Here is a 27,358-nt window from a genome sequence, read left to right on the forward strand (position 1 = left end):
AACCCACTCTTTCATGTCTTTGAGAGTATATACAGAGATATTATGATCTACAGTATTTTCTATTTACTCTATGGGAGTATTCGTGTTTACGTTTCCTGAGGCTGAAAATTAGAGGGGATAGGTTCAAGGATGTTGTACTTGATCTGGATTAAAATAACTGGTAGATTATGTTCACTGTAATGTTACCTTTGGATAAGTTACCTTACATGTTTGCTATCCTCACTGCTCTGCTACTTTACAAATGCACTCATTGAGCTAGTGAATCTTGTTATATGTTTGTCGAATGAATTTTTAAATATTATGGCCTGGATTCCTGTGAGAACACAAGTTTTCTCTTAGTTTAAATGGAAGGGTGTTTGTTTGTTTTTCCATTATATGGCATGTTTTAATTATTCACATGATTACACATACAACTTCATTGATTCAGCATCTCTCTCTTATCTGCCAGCATGCAATATGGCCGCTTAATGACTGACTTGAAATATTTTTAGTTGTCCCTATCTAGTATTGTCTGTTACTAGATCTCTAGTGGATGTTTCTGAGGCCACAGCATTGTCTGCTGTGACCTTTGAGCCTTTTCAGAATTACTGCTTTTCAGGATAGCCTCCCCCGTACTGTAGGGCCAGGGTTGTGGCCTTAGACTTGCACGTTGTGGAGACTTCAGTTTGTTTGGAGCCCCACGTTGGAGGTTTGCATCCAGGTAGCCTGGGTTGCTCAGTGTCAGGGAGTCCTCTTGTTTCTGTTCATTACTGTCATAGTATTTATGTCAGCTTGAAATATTGCTAGATTTGTGTGTGTTTGCGTAAAGATTATTGATTAAAAAGTTTAATCACATGTGGCTGGTAATTATCTTAATTATACAAGTATCATGTCCTTTACAAGATACATTTATGAAGTCATTCAAAAAAAATTAAAATAATTTTTATATTTACTTTGAAATGTGCACTTCCTGTGAATACTTTTTTTTTGGATGCTACCTTCTTTTAAATATTTGTTATTTGGAGTTCTGTATCATCCACTCTGTTGTCTTGTCTCCTCAGGAGGAAATTCAACAAGCTGTTTTTGAAATACTGACTAAAATTTATCAAGTCTTTTTGATCTAAAATACCCATATTCGGTCACCTCTGTGTAGCTCTGTTGGAGTAAAAGGGCTTTTGTCACGAAAGTGAGCATCTCACCTGTTATTTTCAAAAGTATTGAATAGAAATACTTGGTCATCTTTCCTGTTTTTTTCTACATAATTTATATTTTTATAATTTCTACTGAAGAAGAAACCAGTTCTAGGGTTGCTGGGATTTCTTTTCTTTCTGGTGTTCTCCTCAGACTTTCTTCATTCTTCTCCTGATGGACATGAGAGCTTTGGCTCTTCTCTTTTTTTTAAAAAAAAAAAAAATTCCTAATTTGTGTTAAATATTCCTAATTAGTTGATTATTACGGACTATTTCTATTAAAAAAGTCAGCCATCAGTAAGTAATAACTTCTGAAGTATACATCTTACACTTACACATGGCTACAGGCTGTGTAAAGAAGGAAGAAGTCTTGGTATAGAATGCAGCTTTTGCTGCATTATTCTAGATAGAGGAATTGTGATGAGTGTCATCTTGGGGATTTTGGAATTTCTAAATCCCTGCTAGGGGTAAAGTTTGATAGTCTGTCCTGCTTTGTTTGCCTTCATTCTTTTCTAATCTAGATTTTTTTTTCCAGGAATGTTTCTTTTTCAATTTTAAAATGTTGGGGGTTGTTTTTTTGTTGTTGTTTTGCGAAATAATGAAAGTGAGTGGATACTACCTGTCATTCAGATTTTTGTTTCTCCTAGCTGGCTTTGCTTTTATTTTTTATTTTTTCTGAAAATGGCTTTTTTCTAGTACCAGCTAAATATTTTTTTTCTTCCAGTAAATGTCATTAGTTTTTATACTATAGGCATTAAAGTAATGAAAACAAGTGAAGAGTACTCCTACCTAAGCAACACTTGCACTTCAGTTTTGATGACCCTTTATTAATTTAGATCAGGATGATAAAAACTTTCCATACATCAGTTAACCTTCTTCAGACTTAGTCTTTGAAAGTGTGGGTGTTTTAGAGCTGTAGCTTAGTGATATATCTTCAAAGTCTCAAAATGTGAAGTTCCCTGTGATGCAGTGTCTTCACCCTTATCTGTCAAAGCAAGGTAAAGGGATGGGGTTTATCAGGAGATGTGCACTACTGATGATCTATACATTTTCCACTCTATCTTCTTTTTTCCATCCCGGATTGTCAGCAGTTTTCCATCCATCTTAAATTACAACAGCTTGCTTTCATCCATCTTCTGATTTCTTCAAAAGCCTTAGGTTTTAGTTCAGCGAAGCGTGTAAGTTCATGTGTAGCTACCTGTGCATGCTTTGCCAGTAGTGAGGAATATAGCCATACCAGTGTGTAGGCTGTGTTGCATATAGGCTCTATAGCTCTGTGAATTGATGGATGAAGAACAGAACATCATTTAGTAGACAACCTTGTATAATTCCTCCCCCTCGTTTATTATTTGCACAATATAAAATGTATATACGGTACTGTATGGTGTTTTTCAGAATAGCACTCATGATTATGTATATGTATTTGCAACTTTGAAAGCTGAATATGGGTCTTCTCAATAAGTATACAATAGAAATTAAAATGATAATAGGTTTTCTCCTCCTGCCAGGGAACTTTGGGGTTTTTTAGTAAATGTTCTAGATTTCCTTTTAAAATAATGCATAGGAAAAAATATTACTGTATCTTCCAACTACTTGAATTGAAAATGAATTAGCGATTGTAGCTCCATGTGACCTATTACAGGACTTTTTGACTATCTGGGAGGAAGAAGAGCATTAAGGGTTTAATTTCAAATATAAATTCCTGACTCATTAATCAGTTAATTTTAATTTTTATTTTTAGAACATATTTTTCCTCTGCGGTGCCTTTGAGGGATATTGTAATTATTTTAATGAAAACTGTCTGGCTTGAAAGTTGTTAGCTGTGGTGAAAGCTTAAAAAAATAAATGAAAGGCATAATTTATACTTCAGTTAACATACGTAGTGTAGAATATCATTTAACATAGTTGAAAAGCGAGTGAACGGGAGGTCCTTAGGATTCTTGACTAAAGTTCTGAGCAGCTGAAAATGAAGGCTTTAAAAAGACTGAAAAATCATTTTGAGTTTAGGGTAAATATCTCATCTTTGAGCTAAAACTGTTGGTATTTTACAGCAGCATTGTTGCTTTTATAGATTTCCTATGTCTTGCAACTTACAGATTTTTTTTTCGTGTATATTTTTCCTTTAACTTTACGGTAAAGGCTTAAGGTATGTGAAATTACTCATGTAATTTTAAGTTATTTGTACATTACAGATCCAGTCAGAATAATTTCAGATTTGAAAACAGTTTTTCTTTTTCTTTTATTTTTTTTTCTTTTTGGAAGGTGGAAAGTAGATAACTTTTGAATTATGGAGAATCTTTTAGTATCTAATTTTACTCGATAATGTCCTGTTTATGAGAGCACACAGTACAGAGATAGGATGGGATATGTTTAAGGTTCTTTGTAGCAATGTGGTGTGATTCTTCATCCTTTATTCACTGAGTTTGTTTTTTTGTGACGTGGATAATGATTATTCATGGTTGCAGTAGTTTAGCTGAAATTGGAAAGTTAATTGTTTAAATAGTTAAATGGCCGAAAATAAAAAACCCTGTTTATTTGAAATGGCTTTCTTTTCTTCAGTTTTTTTTTAATGTATAATACTCATTTAGAGTTCCTTTGCGTTTCCTTGCTCTCTCTGAAGGAAGCTTTTGCTCTAGAGCAGGCTCTTATCTGAGGTACCTAGATGTCTGAATTTAGATGGGATAAAAATAAATGTAATTGTTATACCTTAAAGCAGGATTGTTATAATATATGAGGTTGTGTGGAAATAAAATATCCTTTATTAAAGAAAAGTGTTGAGCTAAAAGTGTGCCTTATAGTAAAGAAAAGGAACAAAACAGATTTGGATTGATTTCAGTAATACTGATTCTGTTGTGAAATGTCATAGAAACAAGATGGGTTATCTTTAAAGGAAGGAAAAAAGACTGACATTGAAACTGAGATCTTCCATTAGACTGACTTCATAAACATTTTTTCTTACACAAAGCAACACAATGTCACATGAGTTTCTAGTGAGCCTTTCACTTATCTTCTTTCTTTCTTTCTTTTTGTAGTTGCATTAAAATCTTCAACTCTACAAGACCAGAAAGAAATGGCATTCAGGAAAACTGTAGAACAGCAAAACTTGGAGAGGGGATGCAGATCCTCGAAGGGGAACTCTTACTGCAGGTATGTTTTGAAGTGAATCTGTTATATGACCGTTTAAATTCAAGTAATAATAAGAGACTATATTTAACATACTAGTTATGCAGTGATGAGTTTAAAAAAGGAAGTTTTCCTGTTGTCAAATTACTTAGTCATTTTCTTTAGGTTAATATTATGTCTTTCTTGCACTTTTTGCTGAAGGTACTAACGACTTTGAAGAGTGGTTGTTAGACTGCAGGGATCTATTAATTCTTGCTTTAAGTCAAGTCTTGGTGTTGTATTTTTCCATCTCTTTGCATCTTTTTTTTTTTTTTTTTTAAATATTGATATCTTTATTGACCTTTATTACAAAGATTGGTAGATAGGTTAGTCATGTACTGCAAGTCTGATGACTGTCTACAAAAAAAATTCTCTTTAAAAGACCTTAAGCTTGCTGGGATATTTTGAGTTCTTAGTGGTTTGAAAGAACCTAGAGTTTGTTGCGTAGGTTCAGGAGAAATGTTAAAGCATTTCCATTAACTTAGCAATATGAGCTACTGGAAATAATTAATGAAAAATAGTGTTTTTAAAAATTATTTAGTTTATTTTAATATCCTAGAATGTCAAAACATATGAAATACGATACAATATTAGGTCCAGATTAAATTCAAGAAATGGCTAATATAAGCATTCCAATGTTCTAATTAGTTTCACAAAATATATTTCACTGTGACCTTCAACTCCATTTGAAATACGTTCATAATCTATTTTATATGTCCATTCTTCAAACTGACCTACGAGAAGTGTCAAATTATTAGGTCAGTCAGAGGCAGTGCTTTGCTTAGAACAAAATAAATTTGACTGTTCAAAGGGCAGAAATGAAAACAGCTTCTAAGAATCCCACAAAACAATTACTGTAAACTAATGCTAGTGGAAAATTGTTTCCCAACCAACTGAAAAAACTAGGACACGAGTGTACTTTTCTAACCTCAATAAAGTATGACAGAACTGTAACAGGATTGTTAGAGATAAGCAGCCTTCTTTTAAATGGTAATTATTTTAAAAGGTATAGTATGTGTTTGTATTGGAGACATCTAATAGTTTGATATGAAATTCAGTTACTTTACTTGATTACTAAGTTCTATCTATGATGAAACTGCTGTAGCAAATGGCTTTCCAATATGAAAACAAAATAGATTGCATATTTATTACTGTAAATTCTGGCCCCTTGAGAAGCGAGGAAAATTAATGGAATTTCTTCATTTGTAAAAAAAATTATTAAAAGAAACTAATCTATGAAAATATATAAACAGGTAGACTTTTCTCAGGGAATGTAAAAAAAAATGATGAAAATGGGAATTATCTAGAAGATATTAAATAACATTAAGATGTAAATAGTAGTACCCGTCTTGCCTTGTGCCTAAACCCAGAAGTCTTTTAAGTTATCCAGGTTTCCATAAGCTACAACTGATGATGAACATTTCCTTATTATTCTCTATTTTTTTGTAAAGGTGGTGTGAAAATATACCATATTTTTCATTTTTTTGTATTTACTCATCAGCTTTTTTTTTCATTTCAGAACAAACAAAATTCGGATGTCTTTAGTTTCAAACATAAAAACTAATTGTCTTAACAATTCAACATATGGCAGAAGTAGAGATCAAATGCATTGCTGTGCCTTCCTTAAAATTAAGATTTATCTCCCTTAAAATTACTTAAATTATTTCAGAGTCTTAATTTAGATGCATAGTCTGTAGTAGTCTAAGCAATTTTATGATAAAATATGCAAGTGGAATTTACATCCTCAAAGACATTTTTAAAACATCTTCGTTCTTGCTAGTAACAATTTTATAATTGCCCTTGTGTTAGGAATATTAAGAGTACTTTTGTATAAACAAAAATATTATGCCCAATGCTCTAGAATAGTAGTCACTATCAAATTTTATTATACCTTTAAAGATGATTATTTTAGGATTAGATTTTGCCAAAACCTGGATTGTAACCAACATCCCATTTATTGGCATATCCTGGATACCTGCATATTTTAAGGGACTTCTAGCAATGTTTTGTCTTAGATTTCTAGGCAAAAACAATCTTGTCTTTTACAGAATTTTTGGCTTACAGAAGGTATCTGATTTCTGCAGTAACAGTTCCATTTCAAAATGAACTACCTAGCAGAGCCACTGTAAAATGTGACTGAATTCCAGGTACAGGAGCTGTTTACCTTTGTCACAGATTGGACAAGGAAGAATCTTTCCATGGCTTTGCATGAAACAGAGCAGAATAACAAATTTTAACATGTGGTGCAGAATTACACAGTGTACAGTTCACAGAAGTTTTATATCAAACATTTCATGTGAAATTCACTGCAAAGCAGGTCAGCAGAGGACACAAGCACCTGCCATTGCAGATTTCCTACTCTCTTGGGATTTGTATGAACTTTATCAAAACCAAGGATTTTATGTAACTGTTGAGACACAGCTCTGAACCTCAAGATCTCTTGGTTTGACTACACTGTTTCAGATTTTTTTTAAGCTCATACTGTTCTCAGCTAAATTTCATTAAACTAATGTATGGATGTTTTAAAGAGCTTGCAAATATAAATGAGAATAGAGTAAGAAATATCTACAAATGAAATAGGAACAATTGACAGAATTTTAAAACCAGTTTAATCAGATAGTTGTCTCAATTAGACGATAATCATAAAAGAACAAGAAATAGTAAAACCATATCCTGGCTAAATATGGAAAAGCAGCTATGGTGGTTCCCATAGTTATGGGGGTTAATGTTTTTGGAAGAATGATGCTGTTTCCCAATAAAAAAATATATATTAGTATTATATTACAGTAACAAATAGGATATCCTTCACTTGCTTTATGTTTTCTCCTAGTTACGATAATTTTGCGTAACGAAGAGTTTTAAAAATGTTTTTTGATCATGCTGGCCAAATTCAACTTTGAATGTAGCTGAGGAAATTAAGTGGCACAACATACTTAATTCCGTCCCTTGAGACAGCCTTTTGTTAAATCTTGACTGAAATCCATAGAAGTAAATCAGCACCTTTCAGATGAGCTGCCAAGTCACAAATGTTCTGTTTGCTATCACAACAATTGCCATGAACCATATTGATTTGGAGTTCAGATAAATGCCCTTTGCGTGACTTTGAACAAGGAGCCACTTAGTCTGCTTCTTCATGGAGGGGGAAATCTATTCGAAAACATTGTTTACTTGCAATAGTCAGCTTGTGCAGAGGTCTTCTATTTTAAGTAAGCTATAAAATGTTTGTTGGACCATTTGGGGCTCTGGATCGCTTGATTTCCTGTCCACTTAGGCCTGTCTGCACTATGAATAGAAGAGATTTTGGGAATCAGTTTGTGATGCTGTTCCCTTTAATACTGCAGATGTTTGAACATCCTGAAGGCTTGAGCTACACAAGCATTGTGAATTGTGGTCGATACTAGGTAAATCTATAGATCTTCGTACCGCTGCCCCTCATCTCCTATGATGAAGAGTAAATAAGTCATCAAAAGGCTTTGGCTTCTCCCCTGACTACTTCCCTGGAATTTTCCAAACAAACATTTTTCTTCTTTAGATGCAATTTTCTTTATTGTATCATGCATACTGTAGGGAGAGATGATGATGAATCCTTCTGTTTACAGTTAGATAAAGATATGTTTTTGCGTGCTTCATATTATGTGAGACTAGGGCATAGGTAGACTTAGAGCCACAATAATTATCTGGTATTTTGTCTCCGAGGCTGACAGATTGGTGTGTTTCCTCCCCAGGCATTAAATGGTTTTGTATTAGTTGTGACGGCAGACGCTCTGGTTTTTTACGTCTCTTCTACTATCCAAGACTACCTGGGGTTCCAACAAGTAAGTTTATTTTTTCCTTTTTTTTTTTTCACATAAGTTTTGGATAGTTTCTGAGGGCATCAGTACTCATATTAGGATCTGATTGCGTAATAAAATTCGCAGTCAGATATTTTGAGTTGGATTACTTTGAAACTGTATTACTTTTCTAACAGCTTACGTAGCCAAAATGGGATCTCAAGCCAAGCACAACAGGAATATGATTTCCAAAGCTGAGTTAGGCAAGATAGGAAATTCTCACACTTAATTAGTCTTTACTGGAACAACTGTTTGAAATTTATACTGTGGTGTTACCCAGTTTATGATGCTGAATTAGACGTAATTCAATGGGAAGGTAATTATTTTAATGGAAACCTTTCATACAAAATTAAGTCCATATGCTTTGAGGTTTTTTTTAAGAATGTATTCAGAGATTTTTAGTAACTTTAGATATTTTTTAGTGTGTTCTCTCTCCTGCCCCCCTCATTTATTTATTATTTTAAAACAAGCATTTGTTATTTACAATTTATGGTGCAGATCACATATGGATTTGCAAACCATGTATCAAAATAGCAAAGACCAAGATCCAGAGGACACATGTTCCCTAGGGGATGCAACTCCCAGGATTAGTTTATGTTAAGATGATACAAACTGTGGTGGTTCTTACCTCTGCATGGGAAATAGAGCAAAGCTGGTTAAAGAGATTGAGTCAAGGATGGCCCAGTGATGCTGGCTTGGGCAACCTCTAACACTTTTTTCTTCCTGCATGCAGAAATTCTGCTAGCCAAGAGCCTCCTTCCCAGTACAACCTTTCTCTGGGTGGTATGGTGTAGAACTGATATGGAAGTTGCACTCAAATTACTGGGCATTGCATAGATGACAAAGTGAAATTTGGTTTAATGATAGATACATAAACTGAATACTTTATGCTATGACATCAGTGTCGAATTACAAATGACCTCTACATTCACCTGTGGGCTACATCTCCACAAGATACATTTGTTTACTGCACTTCTGTGGTGAAATATCTGTACAGAAACATCTGTAGTTATCAATTCATAACTATTTCTTCATTTGTTGGGTACTGCATGATAGATTCAGATGCTGTCTAAAAATAGGGAGAAACTCTGCTTGGTCTGCAATTTTAGGTAACTGATAAGAGTTAGTTGGGGAATGTTTATGTAAAACAAAATATTCCAAACAAAACATTATTCCTTAAGTTACAGATTCTTTTGTGGTGTTGGGAAATGAAGAAAAAAGCATGGAAAAGAAACATGCATAGAAATTCTATAGCAATGCCAGTAAATCAAGTACATGATACAGAAGTGAAATCTTAAAGGTCCAAAAATTAGCATTTCTTGCATTTTTTTTTTTTTCTGGAAAACATTGATTCTTTTATGAAGTTCATCAAAGCAAAATTTGAGCTAGGCTTCTGCTTTTGCTAGCTCATCTTAATTTCTTTAGAACTGTGTTTTATTTAAAAATATTTTGTGTGTATATTTTTCTGATTCGGTTTTAGATTTATGTAGAAAGTAAACATTTTAATTCCTCTCAGTTGACTGATGCTTTTCTTGAATATTGTGGGTGTTTTTTTCCGCTTAATTATGTGCTGTTGTTTTTTTTTTTTAATCCTGGGTGTTGTAACTTTGTCGTTCAGATCATATTCCTAACCACGCAAGTGGTGATGATATGAAAGCTTAGTAATTACTGATTTTAATACATTCTTCAGGAGTGATAAGGCTTTTAGGCAAACAAAACCAATATTCAAAATCTATCTGGCTTAGTTTTGAAAGTTCTGTTGTTCGGGGACTTTGACTTCTTTTGTATTCCTGCAGCACCTGGAATGGGTCAGGTCAAAGTACCGCCTGGAAAGTATTTTATTTACAAGTATGTAAAATGAAATGATTTAAACAAAACATTAGCATAATAGTTCCAGGCTTGCTTAGATAAAAAGTGGTTTTAAAAATTAAAAATAAAAAAGGGGGGAGAGGTTGGAAGGTAATATCTGTATTTTCTATTATTATTTTTTGTGTTTGCAGTCATGGATGTGACTGATTCTTTCTCTGTGCTGCTAAAAATTGTTTCAGGAAGCTTTCCCACGTGCATGCAAATTATGTTTTTATGCTATATATGTTTTTTATTGCTATGGCAATAGCAATATTATCAACCAGACAACTCTCATCATAGTCTCAGAAAAGTTTTATATTCTTCTTTCTTTCCCTCTTTTTTCCTTTATGTATGTAGTCTGATATTATACACCAGAGTGTATTTGAACTGATTCACACAGAAGACAGACCTGAGTTTCAACGTCAGCTACATTGGGCGTTAAATCCTGCTCAGTCTGCAGATTCTGGACCAAGTGTACAAGGTGAGAATGCTGCTAACTTTTATGTTTGCCTGTCCAATTATTTTTTTTTAATGAGTCTACATAAACAAACAAAAAAAGGTGTAGATCCTTTTGTATGAACAAAGGAATGAATAATGTATTTTAAATTTATTTAAATGTTATGGATGTGTTTAGCCAACAATGGGAAGTGCTATTTGTGCACTTTAAGTTGCACTGCTATTCATAGGACAGCATCATAAACATACTAATTTTACTCTGAAGTGGAAGACTTTAATTTGGGGCATAAAAAACTGAATGTTATGCATGTTTGATCTATGTACTGTGGTAAATAGCAACCTGCATGTTTGTGTGGCAAACAGGGCAGTAAGAAGTGGACAGTTTCTTTTGGTGATATAATAAATGAGGAAGATGTGTTTTGTTTTGTTTTTCCTGTGTTCATCTTCAGTTATACCTCATCTTTAATTAATGTATGAATGAGAAAGTGCTTTCTTTTTTTTTTTTAAAAAAAAAAAAAAAGAGATTTCTAAAATCTGTTGTTCCTGATCATGACACCACATTTATTAGCTTAGGAAGACCAGCAGACAACTGGGTATGAAACTCTTCAGGCTGGTAGATATATTCCAAGAATATTAGTTAAAGTATTATGTTAATATGGAATAGTGCATTCCTGGTTGTAGAAGACACATACTCTTCCACATCTGCTATTATGCTAAGTAAGCTGCTGCACAGACCACTACTTCTCCTGGGAATAAAAGATGAAATAGAAGAGCCTTTAAGACCAAGTATTATGCTGGCTAGAGTTTCAGGTCGTCACAAGTTATCATGACTGATGCTTATGTGACCTGCTATATTGAGAAACTATCAAGGAGAAATGTTACCTAAATATCGGAAGAGAGATCTCTTGTTATAGATGGCTACATGCAATAACATAAGCATAAACCTGCCTGATAATAGTGACAAAACTGTTGAGACAACTGTAATGCTTAATTTCACACAACAGCTCTTTAAATATGTAGGTAAAGGTCTGTCTTACTGTAAGCTACTTGATTGTAGGTTGTTTTATAGTCCAGAAAAAAAGTCCATATTATTTTTTAATTTACCATTTATAAAGCAACTTGATTTAAAACCGTAACAATTTCCCATTAAACATTTTATAGTAGTAAATCACAAACACTGTGATTTAACAGAAAAAAATCATAGAAACCGGCTCATATTACTTGCTTGGCTCACAGCTCAGCACGTTCAGTTTCTCATTTAGCAGGCAACACTTAAGCTATCTGTAGGTCAATCTACACAAGCCAGGGGAAAACACGCTACACGATTAATACTGCAATTCAGTCTAGAAAACAACTGTTGGCACTTAGGATTCCTGTTTTTATGTGGTGGCATATTGGTTGCCTCGGAGTGAAATAGTGTTCTGTGGCTCCCGGCGATTAAGCAAGTGTATGTGAATTTACAGAAGGTTGTGTTTGAAAAGTACAATACTAGGCCGACTAGGCCTCATTTTTTACTGAGTGATGGGAGTATTCCAAATGCTGAGCAGCACTACAAACAAACGTTTTTGTGTTACTAGCTTACTAAAAGCTGCTAAATTATTTTCATGCCTCCAGTAGTGTAAAATGTTAGGCTGTTGAGGATTTTTAAACTGAATTCAGATTTATAACTGAGGATAATGCTATGATCACAAGGAACTTCCCCTATTCCCCCTCCCCCCTGTTTTTGTTAATTTAATCCATTTCCTTTGTAATGTATCCAGCAAGCATTACGTAGTTATTTATAGATATATTATAATTGTACTCAGGCTTAATCACAGATTGCAGTCTCAGTCTGGGAAGTGGCTGTGCTTCAGTTAGCCTGGACTGGTTGCTTCCCACTCAGTGCTCTGGTATGCCTCAAGACCACTGGTTTCCTCAGCTGTTCCTATGCCTCCCTGCTCTAACCCAGTGAAATTTGCAAGATTATGATTTTTCAGTCCCAAATACCCCCTTCAGGGCATCAACTTTAGATTAGCTTTTAAGGTCCAGTTGCCAAGCAATGATCTGTAAGACTCTTCGCTTTCTTGCAGCAAATCAGTTCTCCAAGATCCTGGCACTAAGACCTCCCTGCCTCAGGTCTGCCTGGAAATGTGCAACAGTATTCCATTCACAAATGTAGGAGGCTTGGGCTTAAAGCCTTTTCCCTGCCACAAGGATCAGAAACTCCTACTTTGAGTGCCTTCCCCCTCTTCTCCCAAGCTACAGATCGTTGCTTCTTCCACTAAAGTCTTGTTCCCTCTTGGGAACTGCCTGTTGTACTGAAGGAGTTGACAGACACTCGAGAGAACTCAGATATCAGCATTCAAATGCTGGCCATGTACTTACCAAACGAGTAACACTGAGTTGCTTCTGTAGCAGAAATGCTGAAGGGCATGCCTATGCAGTGCCGAGGTTTCCCATAGAAAGCCTTGCACAGCATTTTGGATTCAAGAGTTCCTCTCAGTAGGCAATCCTCAGCCAGAAGATTTCTCTGAGCCAGAGGACTTACCAGAGCCCTTTGAGGAGCCTGCTGTTGATGATTTAAGTCATTCCCTACATCCCCTTCCAGAAGTTGCCCTTAATCTCCATGAAAGAATCTGCTGAACAAACACAAAGCCTTTAAGACACCCTAAACTACTCAGTGTTCTCAACATGCCCCTGCCTGGCCACTAGGTCTTCCAGGCGACTCTTACATAGACAGTAACCAACTGTTAATACTAGTTTCTCACAGGGATTGTAGGCTTTCTGCCTCACTAGCTGGAATCTTTCTCAGTTGTAGCTGGCCCTGCAGGAGTAAAGTCCTGGCAATATCAAAGGGATGCAAATATTGGGAATACTTGGAAGAAAAGGTATTTTAGAGGGTTCCTTGGTGCTAATACTTGTGGAAAGTGAATATTGGTATCTACAGTGTGTTAACTATTTCGAGGAGACCTCCACTAATGTGTTTGCAGGGATTCTCAGCAGTGTTGGAGTTTGCATTTTTGAAAAAGGAACTGGAATTTGCAAGCTGCTTCTTTGCTCTTTCTTCATTATCCTTGACTCTTCAGAAAGCTTCTAACCCATTTCAGCATCTCTTGGAGAAGCACCACCTCAGAGACAGAAGTGTTGAAAATCCTCTCCAGCAATCAGGCAAATCAATAAAAAACAAAACAAAAGAAAACAAAAAAAAAATAACTGCAGCAGTAGGAAGTAAGGAAGGAAGTTTGCTTTTGTCTGCTGAGAACCACCCATATGACAAGGGAATTTGTTGTTTTCTGGTATCAAGGTTAGGTGGCAACCACCCTGAATGTGAATTTCTTTATCTGTAGGATCAGCTCAAAATGGTGGCCTTGGCTATCATGCAGTTCTGCAGATGGCTGTAATTTCAGCACATCCCTTTTCATACTCACTATTAGCTACAGCGCCTTTTTTTTTTTTTCTCCATGGCTGGAGGTTTGTTCATCAAAAATTGACCTTGTGTAGCAGAAAAAAAGGAATCTCCTGATTCCGTTGTCTGAAGAGCTGGGTGACTCAGCTTTCTTGTTGGATTTATATGTCCTCTTGATGAGCCATCAGTGATCTCATTTGACTCCAATTCAGTCCGTTGAATTAATAGTAGAGTAAACTGAACTGGCAGTTAGTCATGATTTGTTTTCCTTTGGGGTTGATCTGTCATTGTGCAAAGCAGCTAGCCTATCCATAAGTTTTTCCAGCTGTCCAAAAGACAGAATTGTATTTCAGAGACCATAATGTGGCTGGTAAGCAAGTGGCATGCTACCTCCAACTCAAGAAGGTCAATTTGGATTATTTCTGTGGTGGTCTTTTGTACATACATGGTAATTATTTCTCTTACAGTATATAGACTATTTTAAAATTTATAGAGTTTTAACACACTAAAACAATGTTTTTACACTGTTGTTTTTTCTTAATTTCTGTATGTATGAATTAGGAAAGAGCATTTTGTGTTTTTTAATATGCGTTGTAAACAAGATTACTTTGCTAAATTTGCTTTAAGTAGACATGCTCTAGTATCTCAGTATATGTGATCCCATGCAGAACATATGTATTCTATCAGCAGTTTATTGACGTACCTCCTGTTTTTACTTTATATTCTAAATGCTTAAGTCTATTTCCTAAATCCCACTTAGCAGCACAGCACATGCTTATTCTGAAGTGGTAGAAGACTGTCAGGTTGCTATCCTAGTTGTTAGTCGTGAGTTTGGGTCTTTTTTTTTTTTTCTTAAACATAAGTACTCCAGGTTGTGGAGGCTCTGGAGAGCCTACCTCATTTTCATGATCGACAGCTCAGAAATATTTTCACTGTTTAGTAGTAAAATATTAGCTTTTTTTTTGTTATTTTTTTGGCATCTACTGAAAAAAGTTTCTCAGATTGATTTATTGTAGTGATTCTCTAAAGATGCTTCTCTTTATTTATTGCTACTGATGGCTTTCACCTAGGTGTCTGGACAACAATGGTTTCACATACCATCTTTGATACCATCTTACTGACCTTTTGAATACTCAATTCTTAGTTATTATGGCTGAAAATGCCTACTTTTCACTTTTGAAGATCCAGCCATTGCAGCATTGGGACTGTACTCTCTGGTCATTCTGCTTTCTGCAACTGATTCAGAATCTAGATTATTGAGTAAAATAATTATTTTTTTTTTTAAAAAGTTGCATGCAGTTTTAAAATACTGTAACCTGTAAAACATAATCTCATTAGAAGAGCTGATGCTTAACCTAGCATTGTAACTGGTAAAAGTTCTGAGAACGTTTCCAGTTTACATTGTTCTTGCTCAGGTCATGACCTAAGGCTTTGTTTATGAGGCGGAAGATGATTTGTTATAGATAGCCTTCACTAGGTGTTCTTCTAAAAATAATCCTTATAAATAATCCTTTCCTGTAGGAGATAATGGCTTTTCACAGCCAGCAACCTATTATAACCCAGACCAACTTCCTCCAGAGAATTCTTCCTTTATGGAAAGGAATTTCATCTGCAGGTTACGATGCCTCCTGGATAATTCATCTGGGTTCCTGGTGAGTATGGAGTTACGTAAAAACTTCCACACATGCTGTAATCTACATTATGCTTACAATATGTACAGCAACTTACTTTATTTAACTTTCTATTGATATCTGAGTGCTTGAACCAGCATATTTCAGTTAGCGATACTAAATGACAAGTAGTGACTGTATTCTTTGATTCCCATTTGACGTGTTGTTAGAACTAGGGGCAAGTTCTCTCATTTCTCATGGCTCAGTTTACTCTGTGAAATATGAATAAGCCCTTGTGGAGTACTGTATGATTTGTGGATTAAAAAACACTAAAAAGATTATTTTCTGTTGGGTTTCTTGAAGTAAGTTACAGTAATTAACAGCACTATAGTTTTCCCTTACTTGGGAAAGTCTGTGCTTGCCTTTTATATATATATATACACTTTTTGTTTGCAGTGTTGTGGGTTTTAAAATAAATAATATGTGTTTATGGTCCTCTAAGTGACTTCTTACAAACAGAATTGTTTACATAAGATTTTGCAAATTGTACACAATTACACGCTTTATGCTAATGACAGAGAAATTCATGAGAAGTTATGTTAATTGCATATATGTATAATGATATGTTCATTAGAATATTATAAGATTCAATTGGCATTTGCTTTCACATATATTTATTTCACAAAGCAGCCTTCTCATTAGTTCTTTTTTTAGAGAGTTTACTAGTTATTAGATCTCTAGGTTATATGTTCAGGGTTATAACAACAGTATTCAGTACTTGTTAGCTAACTTTTGTATATGGCGTGATACAAAGCTTGAATCTAATCGGTTTTAAAACAGAGGATATATTTTACTTCATAACAAAAATATCTGACTCTTAAATACCTCCAACATGTAACAGTTACTAACGCTTTTTTCATCATCTTAAGGCAATGAATTTTCAAGGACGGTTAAAGTTTCTCCATGGACAAAACAAGAAAGGGAAGGATGGCACTACTTTGTCTCCTCAGCTAGCTTTGTTTGCAGTAGCTACTCCCCTGCAGCCACCATCTATCCTTGAGATACGAACCAAAAACTTCATCTTCAGAACAAAACACAAGCTGGATTTCACACCTACGGGCTGTGATGCAAAGTAAGTATAAATTATTCTGCATAGCACTCTATCCATATGCTGATGAGAAACATTTCAAACGTGGATTTAAAATGTAAAGCAAGGTACTGTTTCAATCAATACTGATGCCTGTTTAGGATCCATTATTGTTTTTCTCTTCAGCCCTGCTAGTACGTTCAGGGAAATGGTTTCTAGTAACTGAAGCCAACTTGGGGGACTAGTATAAGTTTTATGATTTGTTAACTGTGGTTTTTTTTTATTAGAAATCTCATGTTTCAACAAATGACTGATATTGCAAAAAAATGTAGTTAGCATTTACATCTGAAATGTTCTAGCCGTAATTAACTTGCTTGGCATTCCTTCTGTGAGATGGTTCATCAGCAATGTTGCAAATTTATTTTTTTTTTAACCTTCCAGAGGAAAGATTGTCCTGGGATACACTGAAGCAGAGCTGTGTATGAGAGGAACGGGATACCAGTTTGTTCATGCAGCTGATATGCTTTATTGTGCTGAAAATCATGTCCGAAGTAAGCTCCATTCCCTAAGAAAGGCTGTTAAAAATCAATGCTTGGGTTATATTTACACTGAAAAATATTATGAAAGAGTCTTAAACTTCTGCAGTTATTAACAAAAAGAATACTATTCATCTTACGTGATCTTTCCCTTCCTATAAGAATTCATACTGGATAAGGAAATATTTAATATTCCTATCTAGAGCCTTTTAGGTTGTGTATTCCAGTTTCTGTCACATCTTGCTCTCTCACTTCCTTCTGTGCTCAGCCTGACTTCTGCTATTTCAACAACTTCATTTGGGCAAAGGGACTATTTCAAAGGTAACTTTCCTTAGAAATGTAAGATTTTAAAGAGACGAATATTCTGTTATTGAGCCCTGGTACCTTGATTTGATATAAATAACAGTATGAGGAGAGAAGTAGGTGACTGATAAATAACTATTTGGTAGACTTCTTTCTTTCCTTTTTTATTAGGTGTAACATAATTCTCTTTCAAAATTACAGAAACATCTTCAGGAGATTTTGGTGCTTCTCTTCTACTGTCTTCTCTTGGAAAACTGTTTTATTTCTTTAGTCCCCATGCATACAATTAATTAAATTCCCTCAGGAGGTTAATTCTTAACCTATATTAAGCAGATTTTGTATTTCAGGGATAGCTCAGTCACTGTTGCCTTTCACTTGTTTTGTTTGTTTGTTTTAAGGAATAAAAAATTTCCAAAATAAGATTGGTTGGAAACTTAGTTTGGAAGCTTTGTCTTAGAAATGTTTTTTCTCAATATCTGATGCTAAGTTTAAAAATAAATACATAAAGAATAGTCTTTTACCAAAGTTTATTTTTGGTTAGGATTTGTGAACTTTTCTACTATTTTTATTTGATTTTTCTGTCTACAAAGGCAGTAGTTTCAGCAATGTATAATGAAAACAATAGTATGTTTATGAAGCATTGCTAGTAAAGTGAAAACGGGAGTGAAAAATGGATTTTGAACTATTAACCAGTCAAAATGTGAAAGTATTGGATTCAAAGCTAACATATAACAGAGGCTAGCATAGCCCTAATACAGGGCTAACTCAAAGTTTTCTAATTTATAAAACAGTAGTCACTTTTCAGCTGTAAAAGAGATTTAGGCTTTGTCATCTACACATTTAATAGTCTCTATTATTGCAGAAATAATAGATGAGGCTCTATATAGGATGTTGCCTGTCTGTAGTGGATATCTTACAATTACTTGTAATTTTGGCTTTTATTTTACCGGTAAAAGATACCTTGAAAAGTGATCAATCATCCCGTTGCACTAGGAATACATTAGTGCAGTTCAGAAATAGGTAAATGAGGACGTGAAATTGTAAATTGCTCTACAGATGGGATTATTCTCATGACAAGCCAGGTTTTCCTATTTTTGTTCACTTGACAGTAAATGGTATGTTTGCTCTTCAACTCTAGTGATGAAGACAGGTGAAAGTGGAATGACTGTCTTCAGGCTTCTAACCAAAGAAAATCGGTGGGCCTGGGTACAGGCAAATGCACGACTTGTGTACAAAAATGGAAGACCAGATTACATCATTGCCACGCAAAGACCTCTTACGTGAGTCATCATTGTATAAAGCAGTATTCTCCAAAAATTGAGCATTTTTGATCTTTTGATCAAAAAATTTTTTGATTTTGATTTTTTTCCCTTCAGAAAGGAATTCTTGGTTTTTAATTAAACCCCCTTTAAATCCTGAACTCCAAGAAGAAAACCTCTTTCAATTTGCTAACAAACATTGGGAAGCATTTTGACATTTCGGTACTTATTTAGTGTAGTCCTTGTTTATGTATGAAATTTTAGACATTTTTATTTCATATAAAGAGTAAGAGTACAAGCACCAAATTATTCCATCCAATGCATTTTTAATTCAGTATCCCAATTAGCAAAAATTAAGAAATCCAGCTGCAGTTGTATAGAGGAAACAACAAAAAAAAATAAAGAATTTATATATTTTGTAATTTATCGTGCTTAACTGAGTTCCATATAATATGGAATATTGTATTATTTTACATTTTCCCGAAGATTTTGTAAAAGGATTACTTGCCATGCCAAGAAAAGCATAACATATGGAACAAAGCCCATTTATGTTCATATCAGCCCCTAGTGCACAGCAAATGGTGTATGCTATCTAGATTTAATTACAGATGTAGTATGCAAAGTTCATCTTACAGTCATAACCTCTTTATTTCATAATCTGCCTCTTGGTTTAAGTCAGCCAAGTTGAGCTGAAATAGCTAGGAATTTGAAAAATGCCTTCAATATTTATTTATTAATTCCAGGAGACAAAAAGATTACTGTAACTGTTGAGTACTGCAGTATTGTGCTATATATTGATTTATTTTCAGAGATGAAGAAGGGGCAGAACATCTACGGAAGCGTAACATGAAACTGCCCTTCATGTTTGCCACGGGTGAGGCTGTTTTATATGAGGTAACTTTCCCGATGTCGAGCCTTATGGATGCCTCTCAACCGAGGAATAAAGCCACAACGGGAAAAGGAGGTAAAGCTACGCTACACGGTGATTCTGTGGATCCAAACTCCATTCTAGGTGCCATGTTAAGGCAAGACGAGTCTGTGTATCTCTGCCCTCCAGCATCACATAAACTTTCCTTTGAAAGGAACTTCTTCACAGACAGCAGGGACGAACTGGGCAGTGTTGTAAGCAGTGACTGGACGGATAGTTTCCTGCCTGCTGGAAATCACAGCATTCTCAAACAGGAACTAACTGAGTGTTCCCAGGACAGTAGTGTGCCGCTTCCTGAAGACAGTGCGGCACTCTTTCAAGATAACAAAAACAGTGATTTGTACAGCATCATGAAAAATCTTGGTATTGACTTTGAAGATCTAAAGTACATTCAGCAGGATGAGGAATTTTTTAAAACTGAATTATCTGGTATGGATGATATTGGGGACATAGACATAACTGATGAAATCCTGACTTATGTTCAGGATTCCTTAAATAAGTCTGACTTCTTATATTCAGGCTGTACTCAGCAGCAGCCCGTGGTCCAGAATGCCAATTGCTTGGTACAGCAAGAATTAGATCAGCATCAAATTCATGAGCATCAGAAGCAGCTCATGGAGCAGCAGCAGCAGCAGCAGCAGCAGCTCTGTCAGAAGATGAAACATATGCAAGTCAACGGGATGCTAACAAATTGGAACTCTGGCACCAGCATGCCTCTTAGCTGCTCACAGCAGCAGCCCCAGCAATATGTATTCTCTGGCATGCATGCCACAGGTCCTGAGTTTTCTTACAAATCAGAAGTAGACACTTCACCTTATGCATGTAGGCAAGAGTTTGTTCCTTACAAGCAACCCACAGCAATGATGCCACAGCTTTCTAATTTTTCCCAAATGGATTTCCCTGTAGCAGGTTTTGAGAGATCAACCTACCCTGCTTCTTCCAACTTGGAGGATTTTCTCGGTTGTTTGCAGCAGGTCCCTGAAAATCATGATTGTGGGATAAACTCTGAGTCGGTTATGCTAACTCCTCAAACGTGCTATGCAGGTGCTGTTTCTATGTACCAGTGCACACAAGAAGCACAGCCCAGCTGCATGGATCAAATGCAATATGATCCTATGATGGCAAGTCAACAAACATTGTTGAACAAGGTATGGTAAACAGCATTGTTATATTGCTTGAATCACATTTTTATTGGGTTTGGATGGCTACTGGGATGCAGTGTTTGCCACACTTGAATCACTGAGTTTGAAACTGGTGTGTTAGCAGTGAGTGAATGTCTTTGCTTTATTTGTTCATTAGACTGAACAGGGTTGCATTTGGTCAAGTTTTTGTGTACATATATCCACATCCTGCTAGTTCTCTTCGGCAGTATTAAAGCAGGAGTGAGTGAACTAGGCTATTGTACCTACCAGTAATTTTCCCAGTGGGAGCAAAAAAACAAACCAAAACAAAAAACACAACAGATTAGGTCATAAGCTTGGAATTGGCTTATATACATTTTTAGGGGAAAAGGATGATATCAGTAGAAAAAGGGAGCCTTTCTCTAGCACAGATTACAATTTTAAGCACAGTTCTTCATAGGTAAAATTAACTTAAAAATAAAAAATAAATCAGTTATTAAGGCAGTTCCTGATTTTGAATAACCTTTGTTGAAGTCTTTTAAATTGTACCATTTATTTCTGTTAATGATGCTCAAGCAGAGAGCCACAATTCTTTTTGGACTTCAGTGAGTTTGTGTTCTAAAGTACTGATCCAGCTGTAAATGCTTGTGCATGTTGATAAGCATTTACAGAATTAAAGTATTAATTGGCATTTTAACCTACACAAGCTGGAGGTGAGGAATGCAAGTAGAACATACCCAGGTTTTTGGTATGCTTAGTACAAGTACAAAACATCTTTTTAATCTGTTTCGCTAGTAGAAAAATATAATTGCAGAATTACAGAAATTGAGCTAAAACAGTTCAGCAAGTGTCCAAGGGCTGAAATAGCATGGCGTTACTTTGGCAAACTGCAGGCACAGGCTTGCACAGCGCTCGGCTGTTCGTTGCATGGCTGTGGTCAGTGTTAGTAATCCTGCATAGTGCTTGATAACAGGGATGCAAAGCATTTCCAAGATCATCAAAGTTCATTCCTGTAATAGGATAGAAATGTTCTTTTCCCAAAAGCTATACTGGTGTGGCCCATTGGTTTTGAACAGCCAGCACCTAAGCAATTCCATTTCCTACTTTCTAATGGTTGGTTTAAAATATATTTATTCGGTTGATTATTTTGTTACGCTGCCTTAATCATTTTTGTTATGCCCCTTTTTGTTCTTTTCTTGATTACTTTATCTTCTATATCTGTAAAAAAAAGTTTGACTAATGACTAAGACAGCATCTCTAAATGCAGTAAATGAATTTCTTTTGCTTTGTATTTACGAGAATGCTGTGCTACCAGAGTAACATTGCTTCTAGCTTGCTTGTCATAAAAACATGAACAAAGGCTACTGTGTGAAAATGTAGCCTTACTTAAGTTGTTCAGAGGCAAATTCAGCCCCTTTTGCTATGGTATACACATGCTGAATGGATCTGGATGGCATTGCATTAGCAGAAGCCTAATGCAGAACTGCTGTTGTAACATCATTTAGCTCCTTGTCAGCTCCCGTTTACATTTGAAGAGAAGTGCTGAACATTTGTCCAAATTAGCTTAAAAGAGCAACACACTGCTTGATAAGGAAGGCTTATTGCCCCTTCCCTTTTTGTAAAAGAGTGATCAGAGATAGCTGAAAGTCATCTCCGAGTCCTAGCGGGTCCACAACTTACTTTGCCAACGAGTGTTGGTGGCTGGGAGGAAGAGACTGCTTGCTCCTAAACCAAGTCGCAGTGTCTTTTTGCAGCCTATACTACTGCATACTGTTCACATTGAAACAAGAACAAAACACAACCAACCAACCAAAGGCCTCTTGTATCAGACTGTACTCACTTTTGATCTCTATTCACACCTGCCAATTAACATATTTAGGGACTGAGGGCAAAGTAAGGCTCTATCTATGTAAGTAAAGATGTTATGTTGAGAACTGTTTTAATATAAAGAAACTTTCATTTTGCCTAGAAATGTCATTGCTGGAGGGAAGATAACCCAGTGTTTATGATGTATACTTGTATTGCAGAGATACAGAGGAGTTAAGAGAACTTCAAAATATGTGAACTCGTAGAAATTAGTAATTCAGAAGTATAGCTACTGCACTTACGTTGTAGTCTTTTAAAATATCTGTGCCAAAGCCATAATGGCAAATAAAATGTGTTTATTTATTGTAAGTAGAGAGAAGGTGTCACTATTAACAGTAATAAAGTTATTAAGGTTTGACTTTATTGGCTGCTGGTAACTTCAGTAACGCTGCGAGTAAGCTGATACTGGGTGTTACTGTTGGAGCTGCAGTCGCACAGCCAAACCAAAGCAGGGCGTTCTGCATGGCTGGATTTGGCGTGCTGACATCAGCCACGGGCTGGAGAGACGACGGACGTCTGCTATGCCAGCAGGGATTTCTGTCCTTTCCGCAGCCTCCTACCTCCCATCGGTTTCTACACGAAAAGACAGCAGGATTAGAAAGCCAGAAGGGTCTGTTGTGTTCATCTGCCTTGACCTTCTGCCTAACTTGTAATTAATCTGTTTTACCAAAATTAACTCTTTCTTTGAACTCATGCATTCGTGGTAGGATAGTAACCACTGTAGTCTCCATCACTAAAAACGTTTCACTCATCTTATAAAAAATAATGAAATAATCTTCTTCCAGAATTTATCCTAGTTTGTTCATGTATCCATCGTTGTTAGTATGGCATCTTTGATTTAAAGCCAAATTCACATGGTTGTAGCGTAGTCATTAGGAATTTTAGAACAACAACTGCGTGGTTTGTCAAATTTCAGTGTTTGCCTAGCAGGAAAAAAAAAGTTTCCACAAAATCAGCATATCTTGATAGATGAATGAGTGAATATATAATATATGTTTTAAGGACAAACCTTGAATGAATGAATACTTCCAATATAAGCTACTCCCAAAGAGATGATGGAAATGTTTAAAATATTTTGTTTTTATTTTCTTTGCATGACTGAATGGAGTATTTTGTAGATAAAATTAGTTTTCCAGAGCATGACTGTAAGCATTACATCAGATGGTTAAAATAATCCTATGAACAATTTATGTCAAGACTGATGAAAGCCATTCATTGCTCTTATTTGGTGTTGTCAATATGAAGACCATTTGTTAAAAAAGCCCACCCTAGGATAGCTCAGCTTGTGGATTGAATGCAGTACACTTACAAATAGGACTGAATGTACATTCCTGGAAGAGCTGTAAAGTCTGGATCCCATTGCAGACATCAAAATATGTAAATAGGTTGCTTCTAAAATGTGACAGCTGGATGTGGAACTTAAGAGTACTCAGACTGTACTTTCTACAAATGGAAACTGTATTATGCTTTAGATAATGTGGTGTTTCTTTCCCTTGGCCTGAAGTGGGACTCTCACTGACTTCAGCAAGGTTGGTTTCACTGGTGATTCAGACTGTACTTTGATACAAATTAAGTTTTCGTCACTCATCAGCCACCCCCCCCCCCAAAAAATTATAAATAAATAAATAAATTGAAGATAATCATTATATTTAAAGATGATCTTATCAAAATTGTGCATTTAGGCAGATTTAAAAAAACAAAAACTCACACAACTGAATTAGTTTCCCATATTAACCATTTATATTGTCTTTTTTTCCCACCAGTTTCAAAACGGTTTCAATGGAGGAAATGTAAATGAAGCATATCCCTCTCAGTTAGATGTGATCAGTAATGCACAAACTGCCACACATCTTCAGCCTCTTCATCATCCAACAGAACCCAGATCCTTCTCAGATTTGGCATCTAGTGGATTTATGTAATTCAGATCTAGAGCTCCATCTGTGACTTTGTCTGGGCATCAGGCTGCTCTGAGGAAAAGCTCGATAAGTCTATCTTTGAACATAGGACTTCAACAGCTAAATTACATTTTGAAAATTTGAGGTTGGTTGCACTATATGCTGGTGGCTATGTAATCCAAGGCCCTTACTTCTTAGGGTGACAGGTGGAATTAAAACTCTTGACTAAAAGTATGCATGTGCTGTTTTCCATCAGATTGACTGTGTCGTTCCAGTATGGATTACATATGTATTACAGACTATGTCATGCTATACAACATAAGATAAGGCAAATGGTTTTGTTGTTTAGAAAATTAATTGGGCACTTTACAAATAGCATCAATGGCACAAGGAAGATGATTTCACACTTGGATTATTTCCAAACTTTATTTAAAAATATATATATATTAAAACGCTCTGAATTCATGAAAATCAAAAGCACTTAATTTAATGCATACTATGCTCTTTAATCACTTATTTTATATTTAAAACCTTTTGTTTTAAGTCTCCATTTCTAGCACTTTAATAGAAGGCTTAATACAACGATATGATATGCAACTTCAGGTTTTCTATGAAACAGATCCCTTCCATTCCTCCTTTTCTTGTCAACCTTAAGTGCCTCACAGGTTAGCTACCTTGTTTCTGACAGGAGCTTATTTTAGCAAAACTCACTATAAATGTCACCTGTATTATGTGAACTTTTATCTAACATCTACAGTGCTACTGGCTGTATCTTTTTTTTTGTCTTCCCTAAAGATAATTTGTTTAAAGTATGTCTTAATTCTTTATCTGTGGATTTGTTACACTATTGTCTGGAGCTATTAAATGTTCTGAACTTAGTTCAGCTAAAGAGTTTTGGTTTATTCTATACTGCTTTTCTGCTTTCTTCAGGTAATACAGGGTATATTAAAAAGCAGATTTTGCTGAGGGGGAGGAGCAGTTCCTCAGGATTAGTTTTAGATTATTAATGCTGAAAAACATGTGCCTTATCTTGTGTTAAAACACTCATAATGTTCCTTAGAAATAATACAAGGCTGCTCTATGCAAATACTTTCATTAAAATGGATATTGAGAAGGTTTGCATTTTAAATAAGGGGGAAAGGAGTCTCAATAGCAAGTGGTATTGACACTTTGACTGCAGTTTTCAATGTTCATAGTGGGAAGGGGTCAGTTTTGATTTAAACTTTATCCCTAGCAAATTGCACTGCAAAGGACCGAGAGGTTATTCTTTTAATGTACGTGAATCCGTTTTAAAAGCTTTGTGCAAAATACAAAATTGGAAAAAGAAACAAAAATTCATTAGAGAAATTCTGCTTGTTATAAGTTTTATTTTCAGGAGGAAAACAAAAACACAGGCAAAATATTCTGGTTTTTGTTTTTCTTTTTATCTGAGAGGATTGTTAGAACTGTAGACACCAATGTTTGGTGCAAAATAATAGTCTACATGAAAATACAGAAATGTGTATATGTTCAAAATATTTCTGTACTCTTGCGTGTTGTATAGTTCATATATAATAAAATGTCTTTGTAACATATTTTAAACCAGTTAATTTTAAAGTGTTACATCATTACATGTTAAGAACAATTTTATTATATTTGTTATATATAATATAAAATGGCAATGTAGCCAGTTTAAAGCAGGCAAAAGTAAATCGGCTCCCTCCAATTAGTTGTTAATATTGTTTAATACAAGGACAATCACTTCAGATTGGAATTCTTCATTCTTAGATGTAATGTTTGCTTTGAGGAAGAACATCTCTTCGATTCTGTGATATAATATGCTAGGCCAAACTTAATTCAGTTACAACAATTCAGATGACTGACTTCAGTTTTTCTAAGTGAAATTATTTGAAAGGGACATTAAGGAAGCAATTACTATTCAGGAAAAGCTCATAAAGAGATTGTGGGTTGTAATATGAGGTTGCTTTTTTATTATTATTTTATATACGTTTCAGATTTTGTTTTCAACACAAGACATCACTAAGCTTTAGTTAATGTCTTTTGAATTAATTGGTCATCCTGTCATTTTTTTATGTAAGGTCTTGTTTTAAGCCAATATCTGAAACGTCTTCCATATGTAGTTAGCGTATGTTTGAATTTGAACTTGAAAATTAGGAAAGAAAAATAATGCTGTAAAACCAGAAGGTTCAAAGGGATAATGTATGTTTTACATCTTACAAACCATTCTGTTTATGAATTTAGTTAAACCAAATACATGTCCTATCACTAAGTGCCAAGGATGCAGTACTACAATTGTGCTGCCTTATTTACTGTAAACAAATTAGTTGTTTATATGCATATCAGCTTATTTTTTTTGCATTATCTTATGTGTACAACATTGACTGCATTAGTGCACTCTTGATCTGCACCAAATTGTACCTACAGTGCACAGATGTTTCTAAATTGGATCTCTATTAGCCCTTCCGGTCTGTTATAAGTAAGATATTAACCCCATGTTAGACAGTATTACTATCCATTTTTGTACAAGTTTTCTTAGCTTGTTTTACTTTCCAGTTCTTATCTTTCATTTGCTATGCCTGCACATACCATGCAGTACATCTTTTGCGTTAAGGTATGGTTTTGTAGCGCTGTTGCTGATCTTCAATAAAGTTTGTAAGACATAATATATGGTAATAAAATAATCACTTGAATGTAGCTGAAATGCATGTTCTTTTACTGCAAAATGTTTGATTTCAGCAGTATACAAAAAGATACGTTATCATACAGTTACTAATATTTTTTGAGAACTGGTCATATGATAGTTTACAAAACTATTGTTATTTATGTCACTGTGGACTTTGCACTTCTCTGAATATAAGATGCAAATACAATGTGTATAGTTTAGAGTGGTGAACAAGTGTGTA

The 27,358-nt window shown here is 35.2% G+C and overlaps 1 protein-coding gene across 1 annotated transcript in view; it reads left to right on the plus strand.

Annotated features, from left to right (window-relative positions):
- AHR (aryl hydrocarbon receptor) overlaps positions 1-25,348 on the plus strand; it is a 61,416-nt gene extending 36,068 nt beyond the window's left edge. The window contains 10 exon segments of the mRNA XM_035562481.2: positions 4,202-4,216; positions 4,219-4,316; positions 8,057-8,146; positions 10,367-10,490; positions 15,372-15,502; positions 16,390-16,592; positions 16,989-17,098; positions 18,525-18,666; positions 19,455-20,721; positions 24,324-25,348. Coding sequence (XP_035418374.1) covers positions 4,202-4,216; positions 4,219-4,316; positions 8,057-8,146; positions 10,367-10,490; positions 15,372-15,502; positions 16,390-16,592; positions 16,989-17,098; positions 18,525-18,666; positions 19,455-20,721; positions 24,324-24,479 — 2,336 coding nt within the window. The 3' untranslated portion in view covers positions 24,480-25,348.
- The last annotated feature ends 2,010 nt before the right edge of the window (positions 25,349-27,358 follow it).

This window comes from Cygnus atratus, chromosome 2, assembly GCF_013377495.2.
Source record: "Cygnus atratus isolate AKBS03 ecotype Queensland, Australia chromosome 2, CAtr_DNAZoo_HiC_assembly, whole genome shotgun sequence".
NCBI lineage: Eukaryota > Metazoa > Chordata > Aves > Anseriformes > Anatidae > Cygnus > Cygnus atratus.